The sequence below is a fragment of the Cynoglossus semilaevis genome, chromosome 3 (assembly GCF_000523025.1).
Source record: "Cynoglossus semilaevis isolate Cse_v1.0 chromosome 3, Cse_v1.0, whole genome shotgun sequence".
Classification (NCBI taxonomy): Eukaryota; Metazoa; Chordata; class Actinopteri; order Pleuronectiformes; family Cynoglossidae; genus Cynoglossus; species Cynoglossus semilaevis.
This window is the reverse complement of record NC_024309.1, coordinates 8,151,461-8,177,144: the sequence shown is the minus strand read 5'-3', so window position 1 is coordinate 8,177,144 and position 25,684 is coordinate 8,151,461. Positions and strand designations below refer to the sequence as shown.

The window sequence follows — 25,684 nt, the reverse complement described above, 5'->3', positions numbered from 1 at the left end:
ATTATTACAGACAATTTTAATTTGATTTTAACGTCTTTTCATTCCACTTAATGCAACTGAGCTAAATATGAAATTTTTCAAGTCTATATTTGCTGATTTTCTTCATTATTTTCCCCTCTCTGTATGGATTCATTAATTGCGTATCTATTTATAGTCTCACTTCCACCTTCCTCTCTGGCTCAGTTCATCCTATCAACACACACAGCAGGACTGCATGAACATGTGAAGTGTTTCATATTAAAAATGTTCATAAACCGTGACAAAGATAAACAAGGTACAAAGTCAAATACTTAAAGGAACAAAGATAAAAAAAAACAAATGCTTGAAGTGATAGTATTACATTGTGTATTCTCTCTTCCTGCATGTACAGTAAATCCCTCCACTAATATCTCTTCAGGATGCAGGATATCCAGTTAGGCTGGTATTGAGAAGGATGCACAGATTAGTGAGGTTTATAACCACTGCTGGTCTCTCAGTGTGAGCACCGGGATATTTAATCCCTGGAGCAGTGGCCTGAAAAACCGTCCTCTGATTTGAATTTGTTTTTATATATATATATATATATTTAAAGGATTGAAAATTAGTGTCTTCTTTCAGAGAAACGGTGTTGATGTTTTGGATTTTCTGTCCTCTTGATTGGATGGGAATGAATTGATCAGGAGTGTGAGACTGAAGAGAGAGGAACGTACAGTACCAGTGGTGACAGACAGCTCCTCATCTCCTTGTTAATGACTGAGACAAAGACAATGAGCTGCTGTGTTCGCCTGAAGGCCAATGGACAGATATGAGAGGAGGGGGAGATTAGAGTAGAGCAGAAGTAAAGGTTAAATGAAGTTAATTCATTAACATACTGTTAAAAATAAAAAATGTTTCAGTTTCAGCCACCTCTTCATTTAAGTGTTTAAAATTTAAGTGTAACAAGTTAGTTTACGTTTTTTTAAAGCATAGTTTCGTCTTCTATTTCAATCGTTTAATCCATTTTTATTTCCTGGTTTGGTCATGATAATTGATATTATTGCGGACATACAGCTAGATTAGGTGAAACTTAATGGTCTGCTATTGTGTCTGAATAAGAACAATGTGCAGGAATGACTGCTGCTTTGAAATGTCTTTTTTATTTTATTTCATGCGTTTGTTAAAATGCAAAAACAAGGCAAAACGACTGCATGTCAGTATGATTCTGTTGTCAGATACTTCCACCGGTTCTGCTGCTATTTCCTAAAATCACTTTTTTTTCTAACCCAAAAATAATAAATAAAATTAAACGAGACATTGTTTTACAAGGTAGTTTCTCCATCTAGTGGCGGCTTATCGTCACTGCATTTAATTGTTCACCCTGTGCAAACACAACAGATGTTTTTGCAGTTGAATCGAACAATTAGAATAATATACGAATGATTTTTTCCCCTTTTTCTTCAAAAACATATCAATATAAATGTTTTAGGGCAGACAATTAGAATAATATACGAATGATTTTACGAATGAACAAAGAAAAAGAGAAACAATAATCAGGGTCCACTCTGTCATGGGGCTCGTGTACAAAAACAACCAACCATCTACCTAAAGAAAAAGTTGGTCAGTTTAACTATGCTTTTGGATCTGGCTCCCTCTACGGTCCCTTTTTAGAATCTAAACATCTATTCAACTAAATGAAACATGCCCAATTATTACTGACCACATATTGTTAGAAAACACGCTGTATGTTTGTGTAAAAGCACAGTTGTGAACTCTCACCAGTTTGTGCACTGCACCGTCTGTTTATAATTCAGTGGAAATACAAAGTGAAACAGGGTGGAGCCCCGTGAGCCGTTATGCAGGAATCAGAAAAAGAAAAAAGAGAAAAACAGAACTTGACTTTCAGGTCTGTTGAGGTGAGCGGGTACACCTGCAGTGTGTGTGTGTGTCTCTGTGGTGGGAGGACTAGGTGTGTGTGTGTGTGTGTGTGTGTGTGTGCTCTGCAACAGGTGAGAGGGTGTGTCTGACTGCTGCTGTGGGTAAACACACGTTTGTGTTGTAGAAAGGGAACGATCGAGGGTGAGTTCCTGTTAAGCTTTTGTGTTTTATTTTGCTATATTTATCGACTTTATCTGCTGGATCACATTGTGACTATGCACTAAAAGGAGTTTTTTATTGATTTGTTCAAGTGTGTGTGTGTGTTTTCAGGTGACTGTAGTGTTGCTCAAATAGAAAGACTTTGACCTTTGATTGTGTTTGCTGTGATATTCATTTCATTTTCAGTGTCCTTGATATTGATTTATGATATTGATTTGTATTATTTGCACTTCATAACCTGCATAACTGCCCGGTAGGTTTGACTGCAGGAAGATATAAATATTGTAAAATCAACATTAGTCATTGGAAAAAAAACTCAAAAGGTTTTCAATAAAACAAATCAGAAAGACTTCCTTACTCGTATTCTTCCGTCAGCTCTGATTCATTGAACACATCTTTCCACCGTCTTGCAAACACATCGTAGCTCCATTCATTAGACTACGTGTTACGATAAAAGTCAACATCTGACACTGGTGTGACGACATAACCGAGAGGGAAGAACAATATCAAATGTCTAAGTTTGTCATGAACACAGTTAGGACTTTTTATGTGGACGTAGGAGCAGAGAATCCCTGCAGGTGTACTTTATGTGGAAACACTGAAGGTTTAGAGGTGACATGTGGTGGAGTGTTGGTTCTATCTGAGCTGTCAGTAAAGAGAGACAGAGATATTTTGGACATGTCTCTCCTCCCAGGGTTAATTGTGTTCAATATTCCACAGTTTTCCATGTGCTTTTGCAGTTATCCGCCTGGACTCCCTCCTTTTCCTATGACTTCTGCTCCAGCAGTGGAACACTGGCAGTGCCAGCTTCTGTCAGGACTCAAACTAAGCAGCCTGGATTCCCTGTTAAGCTAACAGTGATTAATAAGAATCTACATGGCACATGTCTGAAAACACAACACTGTCCTGCCGGCGTCACTTAACAGAAATGGACACGGTGACATTTTAGCGTTGCTGAGTCGATGCAGGAGAGAGACATTACTGAGGCAGAGTGGATATTTGACTGGATATGTAGATATACATATATTATTATTTTTTTAAATTTTCGTTTATGTTTTTCTCTAAAAGGTATTTCCATTTTAAAATGTCGTGTGGGCGAACATTCCCCCCAACCACAGTTTGATACACTGCAATTATGCACAGCCCATTGAAATGCAGTTCCACTGCGCATCTGCGTGTAAATGAATGTCGGGTCGTACCACAGCAGGATACACTGGAATTATACTCTTATGACTGTGTCATATATGGTGGTGTGCGCGCGGCTGTAACTCTATCCACCTCCGTCTGCCTGACTTTGCACTTTGCGGTTCCTACAAACCATTATGATGTAGGGTAGCTGAAATACAAATTGATTTTACATCCAATCTGTCTTCACCACTGCCCCGTAGCGTCATCCCAAAGATGAAGATCATCGCATTGGCTTCAAGAATAAGAACATAGTTTTCCATAAAAGGAACGCTATTGATTCTGTGAACTCTAATTCTCCTTCCCACGTGTTGTGATGCTAAAAATAAATAGTGTGTTACGTAGATAGCTGGATAGATGGATAGATTGATTGATTGACCCATTTAAACTGAATGGTGGGTCTAACTCCGTGTAAATAGATTATATAGAAGAGGTTCTTACTCTGTATTCTGTGTTTGTGCAAAATTATTACGTACAATTGTTATTTTAAGGCTTAAATAAATGTACATGGAAACACAGAACTGGTAACATAACCAGATGTCACTCTGACCGAAAATCACATCTATCTTGTGAGTCGGGATCAGCCTAGATAAACCTATTAGATCAGAGCGACTCCACAGACTCCACCACCACAGGTTTCGGAGCAAAGTGGTCCTTGGAGCTGTAACCAGAGCAGGTGTGATAGAGGTGGCTGAGGGTCAGCATATCTCAGTGAAAGCTGGTTCTTCCTGTCACTCGATATGGAGCCATAGAAAGAACAGAGGAAAGAACAAACTTTTAACAGCACAAATATCTGAAGCACTTCCTATCCAGTTCCAGATGGAGGCATGATAACTACAGAACCATCCCAACCAGTAAAAGCTGTGATCGCTTTAGAGTGTGATTTTGAGGGTTTTTTTTTTTTCTTGATGAGGATCTTGTTGCCTTTTGGCCAATTGTTGTGATCTTTCCACCATCCAGTCCACACGGGGAGGAAGGAGGACGAAACAAAAGATTGAATCGTAAAATGCACACAAAGGTCTAGTTAAGTAGTAGCAGATGTGAAGGTCCTGGAGTTGTTATTTGGATGTCAGTCATTCACCTTCTGAATTTATTTGTCTCGCTGACTTCATCAACCAGCTGAGAGTCGGACATCTCCACCTGAGTTTACCCACCTTCATTTCCATGGCATCTGTGCGTCCATCAGTCTACGATCTGAACAAGACAGAATGGACACAAACGGTGTCTGCATAACACAGTTACTCTGGAAGCAGGTCCTATCCCACTCTGCAGTACCATTATTTCATAACACAGTTACTCTGGAAGCAGGTCTGCAGTACCATTATTCCCCACTAGATGGTGCCAATGCTATATACCAACAGTACTGTGTGACGGTAGGACTATCACGTTTCAATCAAGCCCCTCATTCGTGTCCCTGCACTCTGTGACCATCTGATATTGTGTCATCCCCTCAGGCACAGTGAGCACACTCTGACTGCAGGGAATGTTTCTTTAATTCTCACTGTTATGAGTCTTTCGGGTCATGTAAAAAGTCCCCGGTGTTTTTGCCTCTGCAGCAGGCTTCAGAAAGCTCCCCTAATGGAAAGATGGAAACTTCCGCCGATTGAGAAACATGTGGTCATTCTTCATCTTTTTTTAAAGCAAAAAAGGGCAAAAGATAATCCAGCATCATATACTTTAAGAGCACTCGTGCCCTCCTTCGCTCCTGCCTCCCTTGTCTTTCCTCGCGTCTGTCATTCCAATCAAAAACTCTTATTGCAAAACCGTGCTGCTGCACCCGCTGTAAAACACTGCACTGGTTTAGCGTGGGTCAGTTCCCTTGGCTTGAACCCAGTGGCTGTTAGGTTCGGTTCCCCTGTTTAATCTGGCCTGCTGGAGAGATTTTGTGGTCAAGGCTCAGACGCCGTCGCCCTCTGCTGGTCTCCTTGACCTACGTCGTTAATGTGTACAAAAGGAGTTAAAAACTTTCATTCACTCATCAGGGGGAGTGATTCATGGCTGTGATCCATTCAGAGTAGGGGTCTTGAACTGTGAAGGCCACACAAGTAACTGATGTTCAATACAAAAAACCCTGATCCTCTAGAAATATATGTATTTTTTTTGTTGAATCCTGGACAATACAACAAGTGCAAAAGAGTATAATTAATGAAAAAATCTAATCTTGCAAGCCAGATTTGGGGCGTTCATGGTGTCGGAAATGGCCTGCGTGCCAGAGGTTTGAGACCCCTGAGTTAGAGTGATTAATAAACCTAGTCGTGGGTCTTTTTTATGGCAGTGGGAGGAAAGTAGTGTAACAAAAACCCACTCACAAGGGGTGAACATGCAAACTCCATATAAAACGACCATCATTACTGCAGTACCAGACATCAGACCTGTGGTCCCGTAGCTGTAAAGCCAGGGCTCCAACCGCCATACCAACACGTGGACTCTGTGGCTGAGGGGTTAAACAGCACTATTTCCTTTTGTTCGGACAGTGTACTTAAATAAAGCTGAGGCAGACGGCTGACAGTTATTGCCTACAAACCGCTGCTGGCGTGACACAGTATTCACTATTCGGAAAACCTGTCCCAGTACACCTCTGCTTGGAAAATCTCTCCTTTCTTAAGTTGCGTGTGTGATGAGTGCACCACATTTGGTACGTCTCAATCCAAAAGAAAAATATTTGTTTTCTGATATGCTGTCAGTGCTTCGCTTACCTGCTCATTCTTCTGGACTGCGTTGTCGAGATGTTTTTTCCACCAGGCTTCACCTGGGCTCTCCTGGGCCCAGAGGAGGGCTCACATCACAGCATGTCAGACAGGCGTGAGAGGGTCTTGGCCGTGTGGGCTAATCTTGACTAATTTGAGAATAAACCTGTGTGTGTGCACAGGGGAAGATGCCAGACGTTAGCCAGACCTTTTTTTTCTTTTCTAAGCACCGTTATTCACTTAAAGCTGAGGGAAACCCAACAAATGACAGAAGTGATGTTACTCTGATTTTTAAATCCTCAATTATCAGCGCACAGGAAGTGATGTTCTGGTTCTTCCTCTTTTTTAATGATTTTTTTTCTTCATATCAGTCTTGTGTGATAACCCAGTGAATACAGTGAGCTATGGAGTTTGTATTTGTTTTCAACAACCCTCCCTCTTCCTGTTCCTGCTTCATCTGGCTTTCCACTAGAGCGCCATTACTTTCGAAGCAATGTTTTTTCGCACCTGTTTGATTTTTCACAGGTGTGCTGCATTCAGGTTTTCCCTGGGTGGATAGAGTTTCACTTGTTTCCTCTTGAACCCAAATAAAGCTAGGGCTTGTGTGTGTGTCAGTGTGCACGACTATCTCAGTGAGTTATTCACTTGATCTTTGTGTCACCTGCGCACAAATGTGTCTATGATATTTGCTAATGTGGTAGCTATGATACCCCACAACACTCACACACACAACGCAGCAGCTGCGCGTATGACCATTCTGTCATTTTACAGGTAGACTCTAAAATCTTGTTCTCTCACAGGACAAGGCATAAAGTATGTCATCAGTTTGAGTCGGACCCCGGGCGAAGCGGCTGAGAAGCTCTCTGCTCTGACGTCCTGCTGCCATTTTCCACAGCCTGAGGGGAACCAGGGATCTGCTGCCAGGAGCCATGCCTGCCCTGGCCACTGGAGCCGGCCATGAGCCAGGTACATACCCCTCGGCCGGAGCCAAACTCTGTTAGTGGAGGTGTAGCACAAATCCAGGAAAATGTAGTCCAGACAAAAGTAAAGTATTTTTGCCCCTCAAACTTAGATTTTTATGTTTTACACTGGCGCCCACAAACACAAGAGAATTAAATACACGAGTGGTGGCAACAAGTATAATCCAGGTCCTTAAATAAAAAAATAAGTCTTAAGTTTAAAAATTGTAACATTTAATTTGAAATAAAATACCCATAACCCGCGTTAGGCTGGATTTCTGGACTTGGTGGAACAGGAATCTGTGGACAAAATCCTCGCTTCAAGGAATAAGCCCATAATACATTTGAAAAGGACCCTTGAAATTCACATGATTGGGTATTTGAATGTTCCCTATAACAGTAAAGTGTTGCAATGTCTGAGTGGAAATTGTCCAAGTGGATCTGGAATTTTTAAAATCACATTAGTCCAAAGTTGTTTGTCAGTGCCAGAACGTTTTTTTTTATTTTCTAATAAAATTACCTTATACAAGGATATTCAAATCCATTCATGATTTATTGGTTAAAATAACCCAGAGTGTGACTCAAAATGAACTAGAGGCACGACGAACGTGCAGCGCAAATACGTCACGAAATGTAGCCACTGCGTACCCCCGCGCCGCACACCTGTCTTTTTCTCTCCACAGTTAATAGGAAAAGAGTGTGTGATGTCAGACTGAACATGTCAAAGCTTGTCAACACTGAGTCAGCTGCCAGAAATCACCAGCTCTCCCCACAGGAACACTATCCTCCTCTCTGTGTGGTTTTAATGGCAGACTACATCATCGTGCACGCACATGAAAAAGGCCCCAGCTCAGCCAGCATGAAAGGACAAAAGAAGGACAGACGTAAAGTCCTAGCCTGATGGATAAAGAGTGTGTCTGTGTGACTGAGTTCAGACTTTTAACACAATTGCCGTAGCCCCCGTCATCCTGGAAATCTGCACAGACAAAGCAGTAAGCCAGGCCGTCAATTACGATTAGAGTCATTTTAGGCAATTACCAGCACAGGCTCAGGTTTCCAAATAAAACACGTAAAGACTCCTCCGGCCCATCTTTTCTGCTTTCCCCTTGATGGTCCTGTGAAGTTGTGTGTGCAGGTGAAACACGATGAACATCATGGATGAACGATGGGTCACTGATACGCTGGTCTGGTCACGCTCACGTGCCTGTGGCTGGCTTGGCATTGGGACTGACCCAGGATTGTGCCAGGGTTTACACAGAACACTGGACGTATTACCCTGGGGATTATCATAATACTGTTCACTTAAAAGTCAAGTTCCCCTGGGTGATGGAAAATCTGTTTCATTTGTAGTGTTTTGTAATTCGCAACCCTCACAGCTACATCTGTTCTCTGTCAGAACAAAGGATTTAAACCTTATGTTTACCTGATTTGGGGAATTAGAAATAATAGGATTCACCTCGTCAGAGTAGAGAGGCTCCAAAGATACGACTAGAAGGAAACGTCACGAGAGTGTGGTGAAACTGAAGGCTTTAGTGATATTGATAGTGAAGTGATTTATTTATGCCCATGACCTTGGAGCCCAATTTACTGCATTAGAAGGAGCTGGCTACGGTGGCGGACATCAACGCATTAGCTTGAAAATTAGCTGGAACATCAACACAACCTAGAAAAGCTGCAAAGATTAGGGCAAACATGTATTGAGTCAAAGATCTTTTTTTTACAGTTGAAAAAAGTGGAAATACAGGAGTATTACAGGGGAGTTCCGTTCCTACGGCGCAATTTAACTCGATTTTTGCTGTAGGTCGACACATACTGTACATTATGTCACTCACCTATGCTAACGCAGTGATAACATCATAATCTAGGACGTAGAGGCTGACTAGTTCCTGTGTGAAAATTTGTTTTAAAATAACTGTGTACATCAGCATGATGGAACAACACTAGACTAACCATAAACCCTGTAGCTTGAAGATGTCGTAAACCGAGGACGTCATTTTGTTGTCATCAGAAGTCGATTAATTGTGTAAGACAAGATAAAACCAACACAGAACGAATGTCGAGTTTCATGCAGAGCAGGTTCAGCACCAGAGCATCATCTGTTGTGAAAAACAATAACAATGCAGATTTGTTTTCCCAATCATTTAAGAAGCTCTACAAAGATGTTTGTCCTTTATTCACTTCTAGAGGTTCTGGGCTTTATTTTTGAAAACCCATAAAGGGATTTTCCAGCCAACAGGGCCATGTTATTCCCGGTGAGGTAATGCTGTAAATTTCTCACAGAAGTGGTTCTGTTTACACCTTTTTATTTATGCGAAAAGGCCCATTTTTGAAGACTCGCACATTGGCCACGGCAGCACCTTCTGCGTATTTCCTGTAGCTTTGAGTGCGGAGGTAGCGCGGGAATCAGAGAGGATGATAAACCATCAGACAAAAACAATAACTCCTCCACATGTTGTGGCTGCCAGTAATTACTGAGACGTCGCTGTGCCAGAAGCATTGCGTCTTCTCCGCAGCAGTTCGTAAAGCCTATCAACACCTGCCGTCCTACACATTGTGTGTGTGCGTGTGTTTGTGTGTATATAATTGATGCTCTCATGCTCATTCTAAAAATGTTTGCAAAGCAAACACACGGTCCGGCAAATGGGAGGCACATGTGTGATCATACCATCTCTGTGTCTGGCTCTGTCAACAGGTCTCTGTATGAATTAGAATCTAATAAATGAAGCCCAAGTGTTGGAGAGTGAGCTTAGAAAACAATAGAATGTTGGGGGGGGGGAAACTATCGTAAAATATGAACAGCTGCAGATGCAGTAGGAATGATCGGGTTTCTGTGACTCACTTCTGTTCATGAATGTATTGAAAGTCCATTTGTAGCAGGTCTTTTTTTTTTTTTTTTGGTGCTGATGTTAGACATCCTGTCGCTGTTTGAAGCATTTCCCTATACGCCACAAACTTAATGAGATGGCGTTGCATTTAAAAGATCCGGCGCATCAACTGAATGAACCTTGAATTCACTTCACTATGAAAAATATGGTATATTAATAACATTCCTTTTTTTCCCGGTAAAACACCTCATGATGCAGATATAATGAGGGGGTCTGTACAGTAATGTTCAGATGATGAACAAAAACCCCTCTGATAAATTAATCTGTGCGCTCGCCATACCTCCACCCCCTCGTCTCTGGACCAGACAGCTGCGCTTCAGTTCCGATCCCCCTGCTAACGTCTGTTGGAGGTTCGTCGTGGGCTCAGAACAGGGACAGATACCTGCGCTTCTCAGCTTTGTTTGCCTTGGCCCGTCTCGGTTTATTCCAGCTCCTGCTCAGGGATCCTCAGGTGCACACAATTAGCCCACTCCTCTGTCTGCTGCTCCACATCTCCATCCAGAGCTGGATTAGATATTTGCAGTCTCAACCCCTTCACTATCCACCATCCATCCATCCGTCCATCCACATGAAGAAGTCATTTTTAATCTACATTATTGGAAATCCCTGATATATTCACCAAATGTTAGTGTTTACTATTTCCCTTGTTGACAACAATTATCCTCTAAATAGATAAGACAGAATCAGCCCCTGTCAACAACCAAAGGTAACAGTGGGGTCAGATTGTAAGATTCAGACAGTTGTGCCATTAATGTACAATAGCTTAGTATTTTTTATTATTTATTTTTTTCTAACAAGATTCCTACCTATTCGAAAAATGTATACATTTGTGTTCAGCCTCTGGCAGAATTAGGATTTTGTTGATGGTTCGATTCCTGTGACTGACAGGGCCTTGCTGTGGTTTAATAAATGCAGCCCCCTGCCCCTGTGTGCAGAAATTTTGTCAATAGACGTTTTTTTTTGCTAAAAAATGTTTTTCATTAGCTTGTCAAAATGCATGTAATTTAATTTAAATACTAAGTAATTAGAAAATGAATAAATTGGTTTTTATTTGTATGAAAATGGGGACATTTACAGTGGGATTTTTTCTAACTGACAGGCTGCCACAGGAAGTGCCATTAAGTACAAGTGGTTCCTCTGGGACTTGAGGAATATATATACTGTGTATATATATATATGTATATATATATATGCTGTACAGAAGCAACATTTTGGATATGTCTGATCTCAATTGACTCTTAACAACTGGATTCTTGTCATTGCTGGAACTCTTCCCAGTCGTCCCAGAGAAATCTGCGTGTTCAGTCCTGTGTGAAACATTAGGTTAATTTAGTGACCGTTTTGCGATAACGTGCGCACTAAGGTGGAAGCTCAACGTCTGAGGAAATCGGGATATAGTTATTTATCATCTCAGCATCTGGTAAAAGCCACTGAGAGGTCAGCGAGCCTCCTGGAGGGAGAGTGGGTGTTTGCTGCCTGTAGCCCAGTTTCTTCTCTGGTTCTGGATTTTTATGTTTGTCTCCCAGCACAGGGGATTCAGTCTGGTGTTTGTGCGTGTGCAAGTGTTCAGAGGGGATGAGGCCCAAGTTAACCGAGTTTAAAAAAAGAATTTATTTGTATAGCTTCCGTACAGCTTTGACCGTGCACCTTCTTCCTTATCCCAACTGAGTTGACACAATGGCCAGAACACACATATATAGCCTGCATTTATGAAGTAATTAAAATGTCAGCGTTTAAATTTAAATATAAAAATACAATATATATTTACACGACTTTATTATGTGGAAAAAAAAAATCCATCACATTCTTCCGTCTTGTGCACCCCCTTGTGGCAGCTTGTGCACTCTTAACAGTGCTTGCACCACACCTTGGGAATCCCTGATTTAACTTAATCAAAGAGACATTTATTGTCGCATGATGTCCCATAAAAATCAAATGGTCCAACAAAACCAACATTTGCTGTCCCACCATAACCCATATGATGGAAACTCGTCTTCATTCTGCCCCTTAAGTCATGCAAAGTGGAGCTTCTAAATACCCCGACCACCTTTCATAGACCATTAAGCTCAACTGTGTTGTTCTAAGGTGCACCTGTGCCTTCTATCAAGGTTTACAGCCCCCGCACAGCATGTTAAAGGTAAGGGTGGCTCGACCATGAGCTGTAGAGAAAGTGGTCGGAAATGGAAATCCTGCATCGGGACAGTTGTTTACCAACAATGCTAACAACTGGTAGCATCTGTGCGTGCTTGTGCAGGCCTGATAGATGAGCGGTTTCATTTTTTTTTTAATATTCCTTTTCATTTTTTGATTACCCTCTGTTGTACGACATAATGTTCTATAATAATACTGGCTAACGAGGCGCAGATGTCACCGCAGTGATTCATAGTGTCCCCTTATTTTTCCCATTGCTCCAGCCTGTGTGTACTCAGAACAGACGCACATAAAAGACAAAAATCTCTAAATGATACCTGAATGATGTGAACAATCTGATAAGGATAAGACCATATTATATTTTTTTCCATCTTGAGGTCAAGAATGTTGAGCATCTGGCTGTGGCTGGTTTGGACTTGAGAAAGATATAAAGTAGGGCAGTATAAGAAGGAAGAAATTGTGTTGAAACTGAGGGTAGCTGTCCCTCTTTTTAGCCTTTAGACCTCTGTTCGGTCCCTGGCTGGAAGTCGCCATATAGAAACAACAAAAAATGTTGATGTTAGAATCGTTTATTTGGCAGAAAACAGTGAAATATGTTTCAGAAAGCAGGTGCAATAAAAAGTCACAAAATATAAAGAAGAACTAGTCATAAATTCTTTTTTCTCTTTTGTTGATGGAGAACATTATACACGGTTATTGGCATTGGCTGAAACGACACATTTACTGACCATAGATATCGCATGGTGTTTTTCAAATTCAAGACTAATACCTCAAGGATACTTTTCTAAAGCCTGCATTTTCAGAAATGTGAGTAGGACGGACGTGGGTGTCTGATTTAATCCACTGCTGCTTTATTGTTTACATAGAAAGCAGAATGGACAGATCATTAAAACTGACCCATTTGTTGTGAATGCTTCTTTTTTAGCTTTCACATAATGGAGAAATTAAAGTTGAGAGGAAGTTTGGATGCAAGCTTCACCTTTAAAATGTAAATTCCTTGTTATTTCCTTACATTGATTTGTATTGGCATGTTCAATTCAATGTTCCATTAAAAATACAATGAAATGATTATGAGCCTTTAAGGTCATGTAACCATTTTTTAAACCATCTTCCTGGACTGGCCACCAGTCCCAACAGGGACGGTGGTTTATTGGTTCTAATATATTAAACAGTCCCAGTTCCGTTTGAAGCAGTGAAACAGACGTGGCCCACTAGACATCATCTATTTTTTCCATGCTGCATGTGGAGCTCTAACTAACGTCCCGAAAAAAAAAAACTACTAGCTATTTATTTCTCTCTAACGACTGAGCTTTTCAGAGAGCGTGACACTGAGATTTGACTGAAGATGATGTTGGAGTTAGCTGTCCCCTGACCTTTTTTAATGTGGAGAAGTGGTTTGGACCTTGGAGTTGGTAACATGAGGCTTGTGGGCTTGAATGGAGCTCAGACTCTGCTCATTTGTTCCCGCGACCAGCTTTATATATTACCTCTCAGCACGCACTTCCACTGTCTTCCACTGTTCCACTCCAAGCAGAATGCTAGCGGACCGTTACAAATAACATTTTTTAGATTGCGGCATCTGCTCTGCTAATACGTTGTAATTTAGCATCTGGAGGTCGATGCCACATCAGTGACTTGGTCAGTGAGTGCAGACAGCCAGTGTCACCTCTGAGGTTCTGTGCTTTTTATTTGGTTCCTTTAACAGAGAGGTTTTGTAAATTGCAGGGCCCCGGGTAGTCACAGCAGGACAGATGCATCATGGGAGCAGTGCAGCGATGACATTTTGTCCCATTTGTGTGAGCAAAGACCCGACAACACTTGTCACGGACAAAGTCCTGTTTACTTACAAGCAGGAATCATTACGACTGGATTTGTTATTTCGGCTGCAGTGAAGAGCCTTGAATCCCCCTTGTCTTTTCGTGGTCCCCTCTCTGTTTACTGTCATCAGTCTTCATGTCTGCACACATGCTTTAATCAGATGTTATTTATGTCGATGTGTTTATCAGATGCTGCGTTGCTTTTTCACTTTCCCGTCGGTCTGTTCCTGGAGAGGGGAGAGCGAACCCTTCTCTCAAAGGTGGAACGAGGAGATAAATGAAAGTGTCCACACAGTCTTAAGGCTCTTACACTTGCTGCCATTTTTTTCCTCTGTGCAGATGACCCTCTATAGCCCTGTGTACACATTAGGTATTAACATCTGTGCCTGGTGATGTGACTACAAGGGAAAAGCTCGAAATACAGATGTGAACACACCCAAGACACATGGAGGATGCATTTGAGATCCGATCGCTCAGATCACATTCAGAGAGGGTTTGGAACACATGTGGCCACATTCTTTTATCTGCTTGAACACAAATGCATTCTGGGCCACATTAAATGGCCGCCTACTCAGCTGGAATACTTTTACCTGTTAAGGTCTCATAATTCTTTCTCTACACATAGCCACAGTGTAGCCAACACTGCATTTTTTGAAGAAACGAAAGATCACACATTTGATATTTTATTTTATATATATACTGATATATATACAATATATCAGCAGATAAATAAAGTAAATAAAGCAGGACAGGGCGGAGCAGACGTGAAGTACCGTGAGCTTTTTCCAGCACTGGCAGTATATCTAGGTTGATAAGACATTTTTACCTAAAGTCTTTAATATCTGTACTTTGTGTATTTCTGTTTTTTACATTCAAAATCATTTAAAATCCTTTATTTGTCTCACATTGGGGAAATTCACAGTTTGCAACCCACACAGGCCATTAAGAGTGTGGTTCCTCTGGGACTCTAAGCTAATGTAAGCAGTTGTATTTTCACATCAAGGCCAAAGACAAACAAGACTTATTTTAAATGTAGTTTTGTAAACTAAAAGCTATAGCGTTAGCAAATAATGTTTTGGGACATGGTGTCATTTTGCTGTTTCTTGGTTGTCTTTATTCTTTGTTTGCAGTCACCTCAGCAAGCACGTGTTCTATGCGTGATTTTATTAACTTAAAATAACATAAAAATGGCAAAAGAATCAGTTTCCTGAAGCCTATATTGAAGCATTTATTAAGACATATGGAGGCATATTTTTTTCTGGTCCTACAAATGTAACTATATATTTGTACACATTGTCATAAACATGTACATTTCAAGAATATATATATATACCTCATTTTTTTTTTTTTTTTTTTTAAAGGTACTTTGTCCCTAGCTTGTGCTGATGTCAAATCCTGATGTGGCTCAGATATTACTTCCTGTACACACTTTCATTTTTTTCCTTGACATCAGTGGGATTTTTTTTTATTTATTTTTTGTTATTTTAACGTGTAGTTTTAATATGAAAATGTATGAGTCTAACACAACTTCCACATGTCGTCATGATGCTGTTTTAACAGGAGTCTGCTGAGCCTAATGAACTTGATACGTGAAGTAGGTCGATAACTTATTCGGCTACTGGGAGTAAGTAGGAGGAGATCAGGTCCTGGTGTTCATTTCCTGCGTTTCAACCAGTTCATTTTCACCAGACGCACCGACAGTTTGTCTTACTGTGTGTCATTTGGTTACAAGTTAGACACTCAACAGCTCAACAGTTAAAGTCATGAACAGACATATTTATCTTCCAGCAGTCTGAAAGTGCACCCCTTGTGTTGTTGTAAATTATCAGCGCTGTAGTCACAATGTAACACTGTAGGTCATATTTTACAACCATTCAACCTTTTTTTTTTGTTTTGTTTTACTGGTCTCTGTAATTTCCTCCCTCTGCTCCACTCCCAGGGATGTTGACCTCTCCGACTAGCAATTTGACATGCATCACATTTAACGCATGTCATTGTCTGGGATTTTTTTTTTTAATGTTTGTGTGTGTTTTACATAAAAGGAATCTGTGAAAAACACTGTTATTTTCTGTGACCGCTGTGGAGGTGTAGGCGTGAGAGGGGAAGTGTTGTTTGGCAGTTACAGGGGTCACTTCCTCTGCATGGGAAGCTGTGGAGGCCCCGGCCTCTCGGATTTCTTTGAAGGCTTTTTCGTCCAACCTGTGCAACATCATGCTGGATTTCGAACCTCTGCTCTGGTCCAACGCTAGCCACAACAGAATGTAGTAGTCCACTACAAAACACTGCCAGGTCCTCAACATGCAGCCGCAGCATGAGAGGGTCGAGAGTAGTCGGGCCAAGAGAAATCAAATGAGGCCAGACCAGCCCTGAATGAAAGGAGCCGGTCCACCCTTTCGTGGTTGGCACAATCATACTTACTTTCTTCTTCTTCTTCTTCTTCTTCTTCTTCTTCTTCTTCGTCTTCTTCTTAGCAGCAATTTCTCTCATGTAGCCCCTCAACGTTTGTGTCGGACACGGTTTCTGATGTTACAAATTTTTACATCTGTTCATACATTTGGACCTGGATTTATTTCTCCCTTCCCTTTTTTTATAGTGTCTACACGTAGTGATTTCACCACTACTGTGGTTGTTGATTTGGCTTCCGTCTTTGCCCTTTTTTTGCCTACACTTTTCCCTGGATGCTTGTCCAACCATTCAGTCTTTCTTTTGATTTCAGCTTTGCAGTCCTTGTTTAGCTCCGTCTCTCTGCAGCCTCATCTGCCGCTGTTGTCGTCGGGTCACGGGGTTTATCTGCCTACGTCGGCCCCTTGAAGGCGTCTGCTATCACTTCCACCTTTTGTAATCAGATTTCATCAGATATTGTGCCGGTGATGTGTTCTACATAATTTGCCACTGGCGGGACTCTAGTGCAGACAAAGAGGAATATGTGACAGAATGAATAAAGCATTGAATCACTGAAAGTGTAGACAGAAAAGGGAGTCTTTGCACCTGGGAAGGATAACACTCTGGGACTCTCACTGTCTCCTGCTTGTTCACTTCATCCCCTCCTACCTTTATCTCAGCCCCTGCCAGTAGTAATGACATTACCATATCTCTTTCCCCACGCTCAGCGCCCTTTCTTAAACCCCTGACCTCATTCTCTCTGCTGTCGCTTTAAATTATTTTTATAATATATAATGTGCAATGTTCTGTCGGGGGTTTTGTGTTGCAAATGATTGAAGGGGTCGGCTGCCGGCTGCCCTCTGTTTCAGCTAAATGTTGCAGTTGATGAGGACAGCAGAAGTGAGCATCGAATGATGATGTGCTAGATACGAATGTCACACGCTGCGTTCAAGAACACGGTAGTCGTTTTAATTGGATGGCCTCCCTTTGGTCGACTTTATTTTGTTCTGATCCAGTGAGGTGATATCGTTGCGTGGATTTTCAGCTGTAAACTGGAGAACGGGTGGGGATATTTAAAGACACGGTGCGTGTGTGTTCTCAAAGAAGTCGGTATAATGAAACCCAAGTCTGTACAGATGAAAATGGAAAGCCGTAGTTTGAGAGTGACACATGACACTTCATTTATTTTGAATGTCCAGAAGGAGCAGCACCAACAGCTGCAGCAGCAGCAGCAGCAGCAGCATTGGCGCATGACATGAGCTAAGTTTGTCAGCCATGTTTCTCCTGCCAAACATCCCGGGCTGCCAGCACACACTTGCTCTCACCCAGTCAGCCAGCTCGGCAGTCAGTCAGTCATGAAATCAGCCAAGGATGTCAACCATTGTTTTCAATCAATCATTCCCAGCCATGAGTTACTCCAGTTGCACTTGTGGTGTTTTTGTCTCTCTTCTCTCTCTTTCACTCTGTCTTCAGATGAAAGACGCTCTCGGAGAGGAAGCCAAGCAGCTCGAGTTTGTTTTGATGTATCATTGGCTCTACCGGGAAAGTATTTAGATTTTTGTCACACGATCTAAATTAGTTCAAAGGGTTTCAAGCGTGGCACGGTTGCGTCTGGGCAGTCTGAAGCTAGCGTGGATTTTCTGGTGCATCAGTGGAGAGGTCGTCACGTGTAAATCTTCCAGCCGCGCTGCAGATCAGATCAGAACAGAACAGCAAACAAGTATCTGCTACTACTCTCTGTCGGTTTGACTCCAGGACTCTGTTGTGTTTGGATGGAACCCTGTTCACTTGCTGTTTTTGTGCTCTCTCTCCCCCTCTCTCTCTCCCTGTGAGTGTTTCACCTCCCCTATCCAAATCTTGAAACCATCAGCCCTCCAGTCTCTTTCTCTTTAAATCAAATTTGAGATGGTCATACTTTTTATAAGTTAAGGTAGTAAAACCCAAAAGACCTTGTAGGTTTAGACCTTTTCATTACGGATACAGACGAAGATTCAGCCTTGGGCTGTTTTAAGGACATTTCTCACATCATTATAAGAAACTGGTCATTCTGTGGTGATGACCTGTTTGAGGTCTTACCTGGTCTAAATATAAATCATCCTCCGAGAGCGGCTAATCAGTCAGATGTGTTTCAACTTTATATTTAGTTAGTTTTAACACTTTTTGTATGTTTGAATGCAGCGAAGTTCTCATCAAAATTGGGAATGTAGCCACGGTTGACGATCCATTATGAAAGTAAAAACTGAAATTGATTTAATCAAATTGATCAGTCAAACATGTGCTTGAATAAATGTATACATGCAGCTACTGACAAATGTTGTACATTCAGGTTTATCTTTTAGGATTATTTAAGGATTTATATCCTCCATATAAACTCTTTAAACTCTCCTCTTCCTTAGGTCTGTATGAGCTGCTGGCAGCACTGCCCTCTCAGCTGCAGCCTCATGTCAGCAGCCCAGAAGACAACACCTTCCTCCAGGACATGTTTGGTGAGAGGAGCCTCCACTCCCTCATCAAGGTAAGACAATAGTTTCACTAGTGTTTTTTTATTATTATTCATCAGGCAGATAAATCTCCACTCCTCTCCTCTCACGTCACCTCCACTTCTCTCCTCTCTTACATTCTTTCTTTCTGATCTTAACCCATCACCTTACCTCTTCTCTAATCTGTTTACCTCTCCAAACCTATCAACCTTGTTTCTCCTCTACTTCTCTGATCTCATTTCCTCTTGTTTTCTCCAGGCATCCCCTCTCTTCTCCCCTCATTTCTTCTCCTCATTGTCCTCTTGTCCAATCTTGTCCTTTCCTGTCTTTCTTCTTCTTCCCACCTCTCCTTTCCTTTTTATCTTGTCTCGTCTCCTCTCCTTTTTTATCCATATTTTTCTTTTCTCCTCCCCTCTTTCTTTTGAACTGTCTGCCTAACCCATCGTCACAGTCTCATCCTTCCTCTCCTGGGACAGAATCTGAACCTTTTCCCCACTAACCACGATCCATTAGCCAACCGCTGCAGTTTGAACCCAGACACACGCTTTTGTCCAACACTGCTTTATTCAAATTCCTTCTCTAACGTCTCATTTATAAAGTGTCAAATGTATTGTTATTTCAACAGTCTACCCACCCAGCTATGCTAACTGCCCCTGTGCCAGGACAAATGGACTTGTGGTGCATTTACCGCCCGTTAACCCAATAGCTGCAGAGTTTGTGTAAAGGATGAGCACACTTGATATCTTTATAGCAGACAGACAACGGTATAATGAATGTAACACATTCTGCCCCAGCCTCGTCTTTGCTTGGGATTCTTTTCAATCAGATGCCAAAATCGGAGGTCCAATAAAATAAAACTATATTGTTTTGAGATTTTCTCAACAACTTTAATAGAGGTGTACTGGAAATTAGATTTATTGGATAAAACTTTATGAACATAATATTTAAATTTGCGCATAACAATTTTCCACTTATGCTGGCCTCTGTTTTCCACTACCAGACATATTATTTCATAAAGCCAGCAAAGCAAAAACAAAATATAAAATTGTTTTTTTTTTTCTTTTTGTTTTTACTAATTTCTTTTTTAGAAATCTTGTCCCTGTAAGCGTGTTTGTTCAAGATCCAAGGTTGTAATATTTCAATTTGAGCATTTAAAAATGTGTACCTCCGACATTGAGAGAAAACCCGAGGAAACCAGACGGGTTTAATTTGATGCCTGGATTGTTATGGATGGCGAAAGAAGAAGGCGTATTGAACGTGGATAATGATGGGCAGGGCAAGCACATGTTTGGGTTCTAATTCTTGCTGGCCCCAAAGAAAACACAGCACAGTGTGGGGCAGACTGGATAAATGCTAATGAAGGTGGCATTATATTTCTGTGATACCAAGCCAAACATAAGAGTGGAACTCCCAGACTTCACCTTGTCCTCTAAACACCTCTTAATATAGCTCCTTAATCCTTGAAGAAAAGGTTAGAGCGCCTAGTCAAGGTGCTGCTTAGAGAAGAAACACTACAGCAAGCCCGAAATATTTACCTCCGACTCGACGAGTAAACAAAACCATTCCTTGACTATGTTGCCCATAGATGGTGTACCGCTCTAGAGGAAGAAAAAAAGAAGAAAAAGAAAGGAAGAAAACTAATTTCATTACTTGTCAATATTTTGATAGAAAGAAATCACGTGTGGACGCGAGCCAAGAAATTTGTAAAACACGGGCCGGAGCTAGTACTAACACCCATCGCAGTTTCACCCATTGTAAGTATTCCAGTCATGTCCAAATGGGCGGTCTCGGACCAGTTAGGAAAATAAGGAATAAAGAACTTAGTGTGACCCACAAATGCCCCAGCATTCCCAGGCAGAGCTGGAATAAGTAGGAAGAGACAGGGAGGGTCCTGGCAATTGTGGTTAGACTTCAGATGGATGGACAGGCAACCCAGCGAATAATACTAAATCATTGATTCTTGGACGTTTCTCAGCCATTTTCATTTGTTTTTTGTTGTTGTAATTACTCAGTGTAACATGTTTTTATGTATTATTCAAAACAAAACAGTTTTTTCTAACACCAACTGGTACTGGTATCAGGACCAATACTTCACTCATAATGTGCTAATTCAACAACTCCACTGGTGAAGGTTCTATATTTTCCACCACCAGTTATTCTGTCATTGCCCTTATGGCTATTCAATCAACTAGATCCACAATGTCAGCAGGTTGAAGACCATTTTCATTCAGAAACATTTGTTTTCTTGTGATGTCCTCACCAGTCGTCTCTTAGACTCTAGACTCTAAAACTCACCCATAATTACAGCATCATAATTGGTACTAAGTATTGACAATACTTTACACAAATAAAAATCTCTTCTCTGGATAAAAACCAAGGTGGTGCATGTCACCAATGTGACTCTGACATTTACTATTAGAACCCAAATCCTACTTTGTGTTTCTCTTCTTTCAGAGGAAAGTAACTGGGCTGCCTTTCGCGTCTCTCTTTGTTAATGTAGAGACATGAGTGGAAACTGCTCCACGCCAGACAAGCAGAACTATATGTTTCCTCTGCTTTGTACTTGGTACTGAGACACGAGCCAGCCTGTCGGCTACTGAGCCAAACGGACGGACGTGGAGACTTTAAATCTTACAGTAGTGCAGAACAACCTTCTCACCTTACAATTGAGACGGGCACTTGAGACCCAACATTCAGGTGAACATGGCTAACATCAGTGACACACCATTAATAAAATGATAAGTGTCTCTTTCCTCCAAAAACCCGGCACCGGCGCTCCATAGATCCTGCCGTTTATTCCACAGTGCTGCGAATGGGATACTTTGGGAAAACTCAGCTCCACAGCAGGGGGAGAAACACACTCACATCATGTTAATCTGACAGACTTCGTAACTCAGGTATCCTATATGGAAACCCTCAGGCTTCACCTGGATAATAAGTGAGTGTTGGTTAACGGTTGGCCTGTCCAAAAAGGAAAAAGAACCAAATAAGGACATTTTGAGATATGACACAAAAACAGAGTAAGTCTTTTGGTCTCAGCCTTGAGTTCCAAGTACTTTTCTATAAGACACAGTTCTCTAAATTACATGGCAACTATAGGTAATAGACAATTCGGTCAACCAATAGAAGCCTAGTCATGATGATGTCACTAGCGTCAAGTCATTAGCAACTCTACCAGACACAACATTATTTATGTTACATCAACATGCAACAGTTGGACAAACAACTGGAGGACTCACTAAAGGATGCTTTTTATACTTTCCACCACAGGTGGTGCTCTCCTGCCAAACTTCCATTCCCGAAAAAGCCACAGGAAATATAATACAATATTTAGTTTTCACCTGCATTAGGTGAGGTTCTCTTAAGTCCAACTTTCTGTCAGCAGGCCTTTGCCATTCCCTGTGTTCCCTCACTTTGCGGTCAGTCAGTTTTCCTTTAACTCTGCTTCTGTTCATTGCTAATAAACTTGGCACTTGAATAATTACAAAGCAAAATTGATGTGGGATTCCCAGTTTGCTTTTCAGTGCTTCCGGGCTTTAATGACACCTTTAAATTATTCCAGCTTACGTCTGTATTTTAATGGAACATTTTTCTCTCTTTTTTTTTCGTCAATTAACGAGCCCATTTACAGACAAACTGGGCTGTATTCTTTCAGTACCAGCCTTGGTGTACCATGAATACCTGGATCAGGCTCTAGAACGTCCTCCAAGTTTCATGACTCACCTTGTTATGTCCAACCACTCATTAAAGAAACCCCAGACTTGCCCCATGGGCATGTACCGTATTCCTTCCACACCTCAAAACATACCTTGCTCCTGGTCCCTATTAGCAAGAAAAATCAGAACTGGGAAATTGTCCCAAACGCTCTCTCTGCCTCAGTGGCCTCAAATTCAAACATTTTGGAAAAGGTCAAATGCTAGAATTTACCTCAGAGATTAACTGGTGCTCTACGGGGTCAGCTCATCCTGTGGGCACCTCTGCACTCTGTATGTAATTTTAGGGAAACAGGTCGACGTGGAAGGTAGGAAAATGTCTAAAGAGTTCTTTGGTGTTGCTTCCACACTGAAAATGTGAGGTCTTTGGTTTAATTTTCAACATTTCTATAGTGTCTCTTTGGAAAAGTATCTGGGCTTGTGTTTGGTTGTGGTGTTATCTTCAAAAATCTTACAGGGTTGTAGCTTGGACGCCGACAGGGGGCGCTATGATTTTCTTTGATTACTGAATGGTTCTTAAAGTTGATTAAGTTTGGTTTCTTTGCACATTTTGTCTGTGGTTTGTCTGTGGTTTGTCTGTTTCTTTGCACATTTTGTCTGTGGTTTGTAACCGACCAGAAGCTAATGCTATTTGTTGGGCCTTGGCATGGAAAAGTTTGGAAGACCCTGGGCTAAAGTGATTGAGCTAAATGATTAATTATAGTATTATAAATAAAAGGAAAACGAAGCAGGTGTCATAATTTTGCAGATATGCAAAAGTCTTAAATGACGTAAAGTTTCGATCGAATGTGTGGTCTGTTATCTGCACACACACACTGACGAGGACACAAACTAGAACGTTTTGTTAAAGATCACTTGCAGCCCTGCACTGGCTAATGGCTTTACTAAAGACGTTGCACGTTGACTCACTGTGACAGCAGTGAAAAGAGAGTCTACACTTTCTTCCTATGCTTCTTAAGAAAACAAAACCTCTCACGACTATTTCAGTTGGAACTCTGTCTGCAGTGGAACTCTCGTCTTCCTCGCCGGGTCTAGTCTATCAGACTTGACAAGTGGTTCTGAGTTCAAAATATGAGACTGGTGTGGACCACGAGTGGAGATACTGTGGCCTCCGGTGCAACGTGTGTAGTTATTGAAGCAGAAGTGGAAAAAGGGACAGAGAGAATCAGCCCCGATCGGGGTGACTTCATGTTTTCTGGGCAGTGGACATTTACCAGAGACCTCATGTCTTCATGCAGGGCTTAGAAACACTATACAGCCCTGGGGTCTCCAGACCATTCCTTCTACTTCCATCAGTGAACTCGTCCATCTGTCAAGCTTTCTCTGTCTGTGCAACTGATTATCATTAGTAAGATTTCATTGTCTTAGTCATCCCTACAACAGCAGTCAAGAATGGAGACAGCCATTGCTCTTCCTGTCACTGAAATAAACACAAATCTAGTCTGTACTTTTTTATATATATATTTTTAAATCTCTCCACCTTCTTCACCTTGATTACTTGCAGCAGTTTGAGTTTTGGTCTGAAGAAGATGAAGACAGATGAATAAATGCGTCTGGTGCCGTCAATGTCAATTTCGTTCAGTTGTGTTTTCACCCAGGCTAATGTTTTTCTTTATCTCTACGCACATGTGTTGCTGTGTATATTTTAAGCACATGGGGTATTTCTGGAAGCTAACACGACTTTGTCTGTGGCCTCCATGGAGACGGGTACACACACTGCTCCCATTAAAGCATGTTTTTTTATTTTATTTTTATAAAGCATTATCGAGACGAACAGTACACACCCACCCTGTGCATCTGCGACCTTTGAGCCGCAATTTTTGTCTATTTTAAGATGAACTTTTTACACTTCCATTCATTTAAACACCGTTGCTGCTGTTTTTCATCACCGGAGCTAAAGTGTCCCTGTCTTTGATTTTGGCCTGTGCCAGATTTGCATTTCGCACAGAGATATCCTTGGCTGGAGTTCATCGCATTTCACTGATCTCAGTCCTTTTAGGCCATTTGTGCATTTTGCCAGCAGCACTTGTGTCTCATCAGGGGAATAGACACAAAAATGAGGGGTAATTACTTAGAAATACATCACTGTGTTATACAGTGTGACTCAAATTCTTTTTTTTTTTTTTTTTTTACAAAAACACATATTTTTGTCCCAAAAAGAAGAGTAATTGGATAAAGTGAGATGACAGAGACAGAACTATATCAACAGATGTCAATTGTACTGAGGTACATTGGAGTATCTAAGAGTGTGTCTTCATTAATACCATGACGACATGGCTCCTGTGTGAGAAAGTGAGTAGACAACGATATTTCCAAGAATTTTCCTCGAATGACAGTCTTACATTTCATGCCATAAAACATGAAACATACTTTCAACACTTTCAACCGTGTACCTTTTGAAAGACAGAGTCAACCCACGCTTGTAGAAGAACCAGACCAGGCTTCTCTAGATTTTTATGACTGTCCTTGGCTTTATCGCTCCTGTTTGGCAATGTCCTGCTCTCCTCCAGCTTGCACCCTTTTTTTTCTTTTTAACTCTTGCATACAAAGTTTTTTGAAGCATTTTTCTGTGCTCTACAGCAAAGCCAAACAACCACCGGCTCTTCAGAAGATTACACCTGTGACGTGCCTAATGCAGAATGTTTTATGGCCAAGTAATGCCAGCTCAACGCAGATTTTGAACTCCTAAGCTCACCTTGAAACATGGCTGCTCTTTTGGCCAGCATACTCTTTTTAACAGACCGTGATTTATCACCGGAGACTGCGTGGATAAGTCATGCTGAAATGGTTACCTTTTCAAAGCCAACCCTCGCGGTCACGCACATACAAACACATTTAACAGCTCTTTCGTTTTCTTCTTACCAGAAGTTGTGGAGTGTTGAGGTGTCGATGGCAAGAATGGTCAAGAATTTTCTTTTTTTAACTGTCACGGACAGGTGACACCTTCTAACAAACGGTCAAAAACATTTGAGATTATGTGAGTTGAATAAAATCATCAGCACATGGTTTATATCCTGAAGTTTGAGACATAGACCTAATGCCTTGACTGGATAAACTCACTCAAACACCTCACTGCTCCTAGTGTTCTCATTTGCCACTGCAGAGGTCATACAGCCACAGTAAGAAAGCCTTCGCTGTAGTGAACAGGAAAAAGATTGTTGAACACTCTCAGAACAGATGTTTTAATTGTGAACAGCATCTGTAGTTGTATGTAATGTGACGGCAAACAAACCGCTCCTCTTGTCATTTTCTGTCTTGCTGACTATTTTTGAAGTCACTGTGTCTATGTGAGTACGTGTAGACGTGTGTGCATATGTGTGGGAACTCCCACACGTGTGGATTTGGGCTGCAGACAGCCAGGCAGACTGCAGAT

The 25,684-nt window shown here is 41.4% G+C and overlaps 1 protein-coding gene across 4 annotated transcripts in view; it reads left to right on the top strand.

Annotated features, from left to right (window-relative positions):
* mpp7a (MAGUK p55 scaffold protein 7a) overlaps positions 1-25,684 on the top strand; it is a 105,762-nt gene that overhangs the window by 17,786 nt on the left and 62,292 nt on the right. For 2 of the 4 annotated variants that reach the window (XM_008307737.3, XM_025054321.1), the window contains exons 2-3: positions 6,725-6,890; positions 18,515-18,633. In XM_008307737.3, the coding sequence (XP_008305959.1) occupies positions 6,854-6,890; positions 18,515-18,633 (156 nt within the window). In that variant the 5' untranslated portion in view covers positions 6,725-6,853. Of the gene's footprint in view, positions 1-1,490; positions 2,035-6,724; positions 6,891-18,514; positions 18,634-25,684 lie in introns of those variants that run through there. The other 2 variants (XM_025054322.1, XM_025054323.1) reach the window with 2 other exon arrangements.